Source organism: Neltuma alba, unplaced genomic scaffold (genome assembly GCF_004799145.2).
Source record: "Neltuma alba isolate B1F8T4 unplaced genomic scaffold, ASM479914v2 tig00013514_pilon, whole genome shotgun sequence".
Classification (NCBI taxonomy): Eukaryota; Viridiplantae; Streptophyta; class Magnoliopsida; order Fabales; family Fabaceae; genus Neltuma; species Neltuma alba.
This window is the reverse complement of record NW_021637736.1, coordinates 117,360-126,810: the sequence shown is the minus strand read 5'-3', so window position 1 is coordinate 126,810 and position 9,451 is coordinate 117,360. Positions and strand designations below refer to the sequence as shown.

General features: G+C 35.5%; 2 protein-coding genes across 3 annotated transcripts; one reads left to right on the top strand and one right to left on the bottom strand.

The window, feature by feature from the left end:
• Positions 1-1,497: 1,497 nt before the first annotated feature.
• LOC114737997 (E3 ubiquitin-protein ligase AIRP2-like) lies at positions 1,498-3,911 on the top strand. 2 transcript variants are annotated; one of them, XM_028926009.1, is made up of 6 exons: positions 1,498-1,746; positions 1,851-1,968; positions 2,799-2,961; positions 3,053-3,119; positions 3,215-3,449; positions 3,563-3,911. In XM_028926009.1, the coding sequence occupies exons 2-6, from the start codon at positions 1,877-1,879 to the stop codon at positions 3,771-3,773; spliced, it is 768 nt and encodes a 255-aa protein (XP_028781842.1). In that variant the 5' UTR covers positions 1,498-1,746; positions 1,851-1,876; the 3' UTR covers positions 3,774-3,911. The 2 variants fall into 2 exon arrangements, with proteins under 2 accessions (XP_028781842.1, XP_028781841.1); XM_028926008.1 differs by having other exon boundaries at positions 1,499-1,968.
• Positions 3,912-4,215: 304 nt separating this feature from the next.
• Positions 4,216-5,612, bottom strand: LOC114737995 (GDSL esterase/lipase At3g48460). The gene is made up of 2 exons (XM_028926005.1): positions 4,952-5,612; positions 4,216-4,856 (listed from the first exon to the last, which is right to left on the bottom strand). The coding sequence occupies exons 1-2, from the start codon at positions 5,570-5,572 to the stop codon at positions 4,350-4,352; spliced, it is 1,128 nt and encodes a 375-aa protein (XP_028781838.1). The 5' UTR covers positions 5,573-5,612; the 3' UTR covers positions 4,216-4,349.
• Between the last annotated feature and the right edge of the window lie 3,839 nt (positions 5,613-9,451).

The following is a 9,451-nucleotide window of genomic DNA, read 5'->3' as shown; positions in this document are numbered from 1 at the left end:
ATGCAATAAAAAATCAAAGTGTTAAAATGCAACTTTCGTGTTATTTTGGGTCCCACTAATACAATAGGTTAATAATATGTTAAACTTGCAGCAAATCAGTTGGTTCTACTTGATAATTTAAAACTTGATTATACATTAGCTTACAATTCTTCATCTTTCTCAATTATTATATTTAAACATATGTTTATGCCTTTGTGAATTTATTGTTTGTGTGATTTCTATGCAAGTTTGTGTACTGGATGTGCTTGAAGTGAATAGTCACTGGTTCATTCTGAAAAAGCATTTTATTATTGAATTCCTTAAAATCCAAATGCATTTTTGTTTATCATTTTATTAAGGAAAAAAAAAGTATTTAAGATTTTTTTATTTGCATTGTTTCAAAGTAGTTTTAGTAAAAAAAAGTAAAATCAATTTCAAAACTCATTTAATATTTTTAGTACTTAGTTTAATTTATGATTTCAAATAAAAAGGTTTCGTGAGAAAAACTATCCGAATTGTGTTATTATATTGCATTTCTATTCAGTTTTATTTTGATTTGATTTAATCGCGAGACAACTAACAAGTTTTAAAACATTACATCACGACTAGGGTGCTGAGTACATAAGAATACAGTTTCCTACACGAATTGAACGGTAGCATCATTAGTCAATTGGCTGGCTGAAGAGGTAATATCTTATTACACTGCAGTATTTTGGATTTAAAAAAAAAAAATCATATTGAAAGTATTTATATTTTCTCTCAATTTTGAATTTGGTACTTATATATTTTTTCTTAATTAAATCATTTAATTTTAATTTTTTTAACAACATTAGCTCTTGTAACTTTGTTCTATTAATATTCTTAGTCTATAGTAAAATTAAAGATTTAACTAAGAGAAGAAATATATAGGTATCAAATTGACAATTGAAAAAAAAATATAAGTAGCTCTCCAAAATGGTTTTCCCTCAAAAAAAAAAAAAATTAACAGTTCTTGTTTATGATGATGAATTACTGTATCTGTACTGGCCTTTTGCGGGTAGTTGAACGGTTTCATGTGTTCAACATAACTCACGAATTTATTAGGAAGCTAATAAATTTGGTTTGATGGTGAGTTTTATGAGAAAAAACTGAGATAATTTGTTATGCATATGTCAAGTTGCATTAGGCCAATGCTGGTAAAAAAAAAAAGTTGCATTAGGCCAAGAAAATGAGGTCGAATGTTAAAAACAATGAAGCAAGACATACGAAAAGATACGCTGATAAAGTAAAAACGTACAAAAAGACACAGTGTGTGGAGGCGAATAGCCCAAAAGTCTAAACCTTGATTTTTAGTAGACCTAAGAAAACAATAACGAAAGAAACAGAGACGTCTTGTAAAGCTGAGTCAGATTGGAATGAGGACGAGAAAGAAACATAGGGATAATAAAAACATAGGGAGGCGTAGAGGGTGGGAAAAGAAAGGAGAAAATACCAGTGAAGCAGGTGAGTCTTAGCTTCAACCTAAACCCGCCTCTCACCTAATGGATGGCTTTGATCACTACCATTAAATAATTAATCATAACAACTCGGCACCATACGGCAAGGAAAGCGGTCAAACGATTGATTATGCAGGCCTAGAAAGTCAAAAGAATCAAACTTCAAAAAAGGGAAATACTTGTTCTCTCTGAATATGATAAATGAGTGTTGGATGGGGGTTGAGTTTTCAAAACAAAGGCTGTTCCTTGGGCCACTGATCGTCGTCAACCTTCCATTCTTAACCCGTTCCTGGTCAGCCTCCGAAAATTATAGCGGTCTTTTGTGTATTCGGCTTTCTTATTTATTCTGTAGCTTCCTCTCTCTGTGATCATCTCTGGTTCCTGTTTGATTACAAGGAGTATATTTCACTGTTATTGCCAAAATGTTGGAATACTACCAACTACTTGATGCAAGGCCCTCTTTTGAAGATTCTCTCAAGGCACTTGAGGCTGACATTCAACATGCCAATATGCTGTGAGCTCTCTTTCTAATCTTACTTCTATTTTGATCATGGCCGGGTTTCCGGGTTTGTTGCAGAATTGATATTTCAAGAAGTATCCATTTGATTTTCTGTCAAGTTTTGCTTATTATAAATTTACACCATTTCTGGTTTTAGATAGGTCACGTCTTTAAAGCTATAAACAGGAATTAACCAAATAGTGTTGTTCAGTTTTCTGTCTACCCTTTTCTTTCCTCTGGTATTTTTGTCCACTCCTTCCTTTCATATAAAAAAGATGAAGGTAAATTCGTTCTTTTTCAATGAATAAGTACGATGCATTTGATTATACATGACTCTCTGTCACTGTTCTACGGTATGACCTCAATTGACTGAATGTTATACTGATATATGTTGGCGAACACGTGTCATTGCTGGAAAACGAAGTCTTTTGGTTTACTGTTATCGCATATCTTGCTTGTTCCGCTTAAACTGGACTAGACGCGGGGTATGAAGGCAATATTGGAAGTGGAGAAGGAGAATATATAAAATGCTATATATAACCCACATGTCATTTGCAGTATCGCCATAGTCACTCCTGTTTTGAAGATAAAAAATAGACTGCTCTCCGCTCTTTGTTTATTATTATTTTTTTTTTGGGGGGGGGTTGTTAACAATGAGGTTGCAGACTCAGAGCCTGCTTCGTTCCAGCACAAACGTTGACATTTCGTTTTGAGTTTTGTTAAGTTGGTTTATTTGCATATTGATTATACTCATAATTTAAATGGGAGTGTGAATGAACATCCATTTTAGAGGCAGACTTTGTTTTGCCTGACATATTAAAGGGTTTGAATTTGAAAATGTGCAGGGCTGCGTCTATTCCCAGGAGCAAAGGCAGGGCTAGTCTTCAAATGAAGTTAGTTTGCAATCAGTTAGCACCAATCTTGCTGTATTTACTTCGATGGATAGACTGCTCCTGTTCTTGTCTACTTTCGAGCTATTTAAATCTTTTCCACATAATTGTGTATAAGGTCTGGGTCCTGCTCTTATTACTGGTTTACGCAGAACCATTGTATTTTTTTACTCAAACTTTGGTAACTTGTTGACCTGTTATTTGTTTAGGTGTATTCAAATGGGAAGCCAAAAATCTCTTCACATGGAAGGAAAGCAAGCATAAGGGAATTCTACGGTATATTTTTCAATCATGGTGCATTATGATACTGTATAGAAGGCTATTTGGAACAACATTGGTTAACTACCAAGCAGTTGCATCTATGACTGCAGGTGTAATATTGCCTTCTCTTCAGCGCCTTCATGGTGATTTAGTAGATGCCGATATTACCCAAGGAAAAGGTCAAAATTTACAGACGGTTGTTAATAGGAGTATTGAAGATAAGAGGACTATTTGTGATGTGGACATTGAAAGAGAAAACGAGTGTGGCATCTGCTTAGAGCATTGTACCAAAGTGGTTTTGCCAAACTGCTGCCATGCCATGTGTATAAATTGCTACCACGACTGGTAAATATGACCGCTTTTTTTCCTTCCACTGGAATTAGTCACTGCTATCAAGAGAATAGAACCACAAAACTATTCTTGGAAATTAACATACCCTTTCATCTTTCACATGACAGGAACACAAGATCGGAATCTTGTCCATTTTGTCGAGGAAGCTTGAAGAGGATTAAGTCAGGTGATTTGTGGGTTCTGACGTGCCCTAAGGACATGATTGATGTGCAAACTGTTATTAGAGAAGATATGCTTCGTCTCTCTCTCTTCATAAACAACCTCCCTAAGGATATCCCTGATGCTCTCTTCTTAATGTATAATGAGTACTTATTTTAATTGAAGAATAAACACAGGTAGAATAAACTGCCTGCCATGTACAGAAAAAGTATGCTTTCTGCTTTCTTTGATTATTTCTTGCAACTACAGAGTGATTGCGTTTCAGAAAGCAAAATTGGTGATATCAGATTGGCAGCTTCTCTTTGCACAGGTTGTAGGATGCATTTCTTTTCCCGTCTTCATGATTCCCCAGTCCTGCCTACCGCAACTGATCTTGTTCTGCCTCGGTTAATTAAGATTTGACAGCAAAACTGTAGCAGTACTTTAACTGACCTGTGCTTAATGCTTTGGAGTTAAACAAGTAATTTGTTTAAGATTTTTAGATAAATTATTTTAGATGCCAAATTCTTCAATAGCAAATGTGATTTACGTTCTGAGATGTTAAAAATCATGGTCTTATTTATATATTTATTAAAGAATTCAATGACGAAAACTTAAAATCTATACCGAAGTTTTGTCCTTTCCAATTTATTAGAACATAACAATGCCAAAGTACGAGATCTAATCAATTGAGGATCGATTCCAGTTTTAAGATAACCAAAAAGGGAATACAAACATCATGATGGGGTAAACCATTCACCCGTGCCTCTGTTTCATGTCCAGCATAGAACTAAATGGGGGTTGACTATAGTTTCCTCGGAGGAACATATTAGAAACAGCCTTATACATGGCTTCAGTCAAGTGAACACCATCCCAATTAACATATTGAGAAGGGCTTGAACAGACTGTGCTATTAGGCGTCCCACAAGTGGCGAAAACACTGAAGTTGTAGGGTCCTTGTCCAGCTCCACAGCACACCGTGAACCTCTCTGCGAATCCAAATTTGGCAGGATTCTGCATTACTGCTCGGTAGGCATTATAGTAATCTGCATACGCTATCATGGCATGAGGGTACTGGTTCCTGAATTGTTGCAACTTGTCTTGCAGTACGAGGTTGTGAGCGTAGCTTTTCTCGTTGATACTTCTCACGCATCCGATGTCGTCCTTTTCATCTTCTGGTTTCAGATATAAGGACAATGGCAGACACCCTGTTAGTGGCAAACCTTGCACGACAAGGTATTTGGCACCCCTCTGTAGCAATACCTGCAAAACCCCAATGAAGATAACTTTATGAAACAATTCCTCAAGATACATGAAGCATAAAATAACCGTTCAACAAACCAAAGCTAAAGAATTACCTGTAAAGCATTGGAGACGCTGGAAATAGAGAGCTTTCTGATGGTATCTGGGGATACTGTAGATCCAAGTGTGTAGGCATAATCATTGACTCCAATCTCTCCAAACCAAAACAAAGTATCATCAAAATCTTCTTTACACTCTGATGCAACTCCCTTACATCCTTGGCTATCAAGGTATCTGTTGAACCATAGAACCTGGGTTTGGATGGACTGAGGAGTTATGTCGAGTGTAAGGTTGTTCCTGACAAAGAACTCATGGTTTATTGCAGTAGAACCACCAACAGCAAAGTTTACTCCAAAAGCATCATTCTTTTTGGAGTGCAGGTAAGGAGGCAAATAAGGTAATGAAAGTGCTTCAGCCACAAAGTCTATCACAAGCCTCCCATCAGAGTATCTATTGGTGGAATGGTTAAAGAAGGAGCTTCCATATGGAGAGCTTGATACATGGCCAAACCCACTCGGGCCGCTGGCACTCTTGGTGTTGCCTGTGTCAGTGAAGGAGTCACCAAAAGCGTAAATCTTCTTGAAGGTTCGTGTTTGCCCCTTCACAGAAACTGCAGAACTTGACAGCAATGAGAAGATGGCTATAAGGATGATTTTAGAAGCAAAAGAAGAAGCCATCTCTGAATGCCTCACAAGAGACCTTCAACCGCCGAGGCCTTTATATAAAATATTGTTTTCTTAATTAGGGAAGTTAGTCTCTCCAAACTTTATTAGGGCTCTGGATCACCTTACATCAATGATAATAATATGTTAAATATTCTCTTTTGACAAGCATTTCGAAAATATGAATAATTCCTTTATGATGAAGTAGGTGGAAGACGGGAAGGAGAGCGTTATGAATTATGAAAAATTATTGAATTCATTGTAACAGATCAAATTAATAATAATTGAGCCACATATCACCATATCAGGATTCTATTTTTTTTTTTTTTAAGTAGTTAGGTGGTTTCAAAATATTTAATGAAGGGACTTAAAGAAGCCTGCATTTATATACACAGGGAAGGAAATTGTATGAATTAGTTGAGGCCTTCAATAAGTGTGGCCCTACACCCACCGTTTTTTGAGGTGATTTACTGATGCTGTCAAATGTGAGAAGATGCAGACGGTGTGTTTTGGTGGTGAGAGTAAATGGGGAAGCATATTTTGCTGCGGTAGTGTGAATGTCATTAATGGAAGCCAACTACCACAAACCCGCATATTCATCTAGACTGGCAAATGCACCATCCCCTGTTTTGATTATCTTCTTTTCTACTCCTTCTAGAATCCTCTGCTTTGGCTATCAAGTCTGCCACTTGGAAGTGTAAATGGCCACAACTGTATATACTTGGCTGAGATGTTTATGATGTCTCTTGGATAATAAAAAAATGTTGTGTCTTTTAAATAAGAGGTTGAGACTCGTTTTTGGGGGAAAAAAAAATGAATTTTAGTTTTCAACGGTTCAGCTATCATTTTCCATAAGAGTTAGTCATCAATTTTATGTATATACATGAACTATGTTTGAGTCTAATGCATGAAGTTTGGGAGATGAATTTTATTATTTACAATTTAAAAATGATACTACTTGCTAGAGTTTTTGTAATATCAAAATAAAAAAAGAGAGTTTTGGTGCTTACAATCACAAATTGGAAAATAATAATTCTTTGCGTCCAACTTTTATACATTAGTATTGACATTGATTCAAATTCAGTGACCTAATGAGCAGAGCAAACTACCAATTCCTGGAATGTGACTAGTGAGGAGGCTTGTTGGCAAACAAAGGGTAAAGTATGCTGTCTTTAAAAGCAGGGGAGGAGGTAGTTTAATTTATTTTTTCCCATTAAAATTTGAATGCCTTAGAAAAGGAGTTAATTTAAATTTTAGTCTTTTAAGTTTGTTTTTATTTTAGTTTTAGTCTATTAAATTTCAAGAAAAAAATAATTTTGAGGTTAATTATTAATAAAAATATAAATTTTATAACAAAATTATTATTTACATGATGTGAATCATAAGCATCTACCCCACTTACTTAGAAAATAAAATAAACTAAAAGGAAAAAATATTTACGGGTAGAATATATTTAAAAAAATTATTGTGATGTGGACGTTTTAATAAAATTCTAACAAGTTACCATTCTGGTCCTTTTTAATTGTTATTTATGGTAGTTTCTCACATGCTAAAAAAATTATTAAATACATAAAATCTTTTACTTTTATCCTTATTAAATAGTTAGTATATTTTTTTTTTTACTTATTCCCTCTTATTCCATCGTTCTTCACCTTTACATTTGTCTCCCTTAATTAATAGAAATAGAATTAAAAATAAAGTATTAAATTCCTTCGAATGACAATTAAAAATAACCAGTGTTAACTGTTACATCCCAGACTTGTTTTTGGAATGCTACGCCAGCTTTTATTTTCCACAACTTTAATAAAATTAAAACTTAATTCTACTCTGTTTCTTTTGTTGTTTGCCCTAATAAAGAACTAATTTTATAGTAGTTTCTAAAAATAAGTTTTGAATGTAACAGGAAAGAACTAACAAAAATGGGATGCCCGAAAACAGAGGCACTCGAAGGCTGAAAATGACGTCCGCAGGTCATCAGATTCAGGACCATAGTCGCGGGAAAGAGAAACGGTTCAAGCAGACACGTGTCACTCGAGGGTTGGTCCAAATTTGGTTACTCCAATTTTGCTTGTTGGCTTCATGCTTCATAGTTCCTACACGGGCCTCTTTCTCCCTCACACGGGCGTAAAGCTCGTGACCATCGATACCAGCATTTACAAGCTTTTACGATCCATTCTAGCTCTTCCATGGCTTCGGTAACGCTGCTTTCTTTTCTTCTCATTTGACTTTACCTCCCTTTCAAAATGAAGGTTTTATATATACACGCAAGTGCTTCGATAATTTTAAATCTGTTTGCTGTTGCGAAATGATCATTCTGGCATTGGTTTTCGGCATTCATGATCCGGATAGATTCCGTACGAGTTTATTGGTCTTTCTTGATCACTGGAATTTAGATCCTAGCCTAGACTAGTATTTCTGATAATGACAATACTGCCAGCCTTGCTCTTGCCTCATCAACCCTCGCATTAATATTAACTTTAAAATTGATTTCGCTCAGTTTCCAAACCTTGAGGATCAAAGATTGAACAACCATCTCATTGAGAGTATCTCTAGCAGCAATTTTATTTTGGAACCTGTAATTGATTCCTGATTTGTTATTTTCGCATTATGACATATTTAGGATTCCTCTTAATTGACTACATGTCCCGATTTCAAGAGCAACTAAACTATGAAGAAAAACAGGATGAATAATAGGTTTAAATTTAATCTGGGATTGTGTGGAAACCGTGCAAATGATTTGTATGTATCAATTTCTGAGGCCATAACACTTTTAGTGTGATGATCCCGCTGACATAGCTCAAAAACAGTTGTGCCCTGTCATTTAGGAGCTAAGAAGCTGGTCCAAAAAATTTAGGAGCTAAGAACAATCAATCATTGGCAAAATGTTGCTTTTTATCTCTTAATGCAATGCACAGAGGCGGGCCTTTAAAATTAATTTCACTACATGAAGTTGTAAGACATGAAACGCATATCTTCAGAATAAAGATCCTGCACTAACTGTTCCAGTCTTTGTTCCAAAAGCAAGATGTAGGTCGGCCACTGCCTAAATTTGGCGAATGGGATGTGAATAACCCTGCCTCAGCCGAAGGATATACAGTCATATTTAAGAGAGCTAGAGATGAGAAGAAGACAGGCTATGCAAACATGGCAACTCCGCGGAAATCTGAACCTATGTACAGGCATGAGAGTTATCCCCGTTATCCTCGAAAGGTAAGCTTAAAATGTCCATGAAGTGTTCTTTTTCATTTTTTAGTTCTTGCTTCTTAGTGTTTGAATTTAGGTTTGGTGCTTAAAATGATAAGATCCCTCTGAGCTTTATTTGATTTCTGAAATCTGAATGCAGAGTAAGTGGTTTTGCTGTGGTTAGAGCCTTAGAGTACATAACGTATAATCAAAAAGATTGTATAAGTTTTATTCTTCGAAGTACACTTGTGTGGATCGTGCCCTTGCAAATCTGGCGGAGTGAAGAATGATCTGCGGTCAATTTTTTTTTTTTCTCCAATTTGATTTTTTCTTTGTGACTATCTTTTCATCTTCTCTGTGCTTTGAAGTTATATGCCAATTTTAACAATACAAGGAAACAACGCAGATGACCAACTGAGAAGATAGATTTGAGTGTCTGCTGCTGATAGAAGACCAATACATATGGTTGTGCATATGCTTCGCAATACTTTTATTGATCAATCTTTTTTATAGTGTTTCTCTTCAAGGCTTTTTGTGTTTACGCTCGATGATCAAAATTAAACCAGTTGCGAAACCCCCGTGAAACCCGAATGACAAATTTGACTAAATATAAATATAAGAAAAAATGATCGTATGAAAAATCAATATGAAAAGTTTGGAAAGCAATTTCTCTATCACATGCCACTCCTTTGGAGTAATTTGAATAGTATG

Bases quoted from the DNA above. Each gene is read 5' to 3' on its own strand.
- LOC114737997 (XM_028926009.1), top strand. From the start codon at position 1,877: ATGTTGGAATACTACCAACTACTTGATGCAAGGCCCTCTTTTGAAGAT. The intron at 3,120-3,214 runs GTATATTTTTCA...CTATGACTGCAG, and splicing joins AAGCATAAGGGAATTCTACG to GTGTAATATTGCCTTCTCTT. The intron at 3,450-3,562 runs GTAAATATGACC...TTCACATGACAG, and splicing joins ATAAATTGCTACCACGACTG to GAACACAAGATCGGAATCTT.
- LOC114737995 (XM_028926005.1), bottom strand. From the start codon at position 5,572: ATGGCTTCTTCTTTTGCTTCTAAAATCATCCTTATAGCCATCTTCTCA. The intron at 4,857-4,951 runs GTAATTCTTTAG...GGGGTTTTGCAG, and splicing joins GCGTCTCCAATGCTTTACAG to GTATTGCTACAGAGGGGTGC.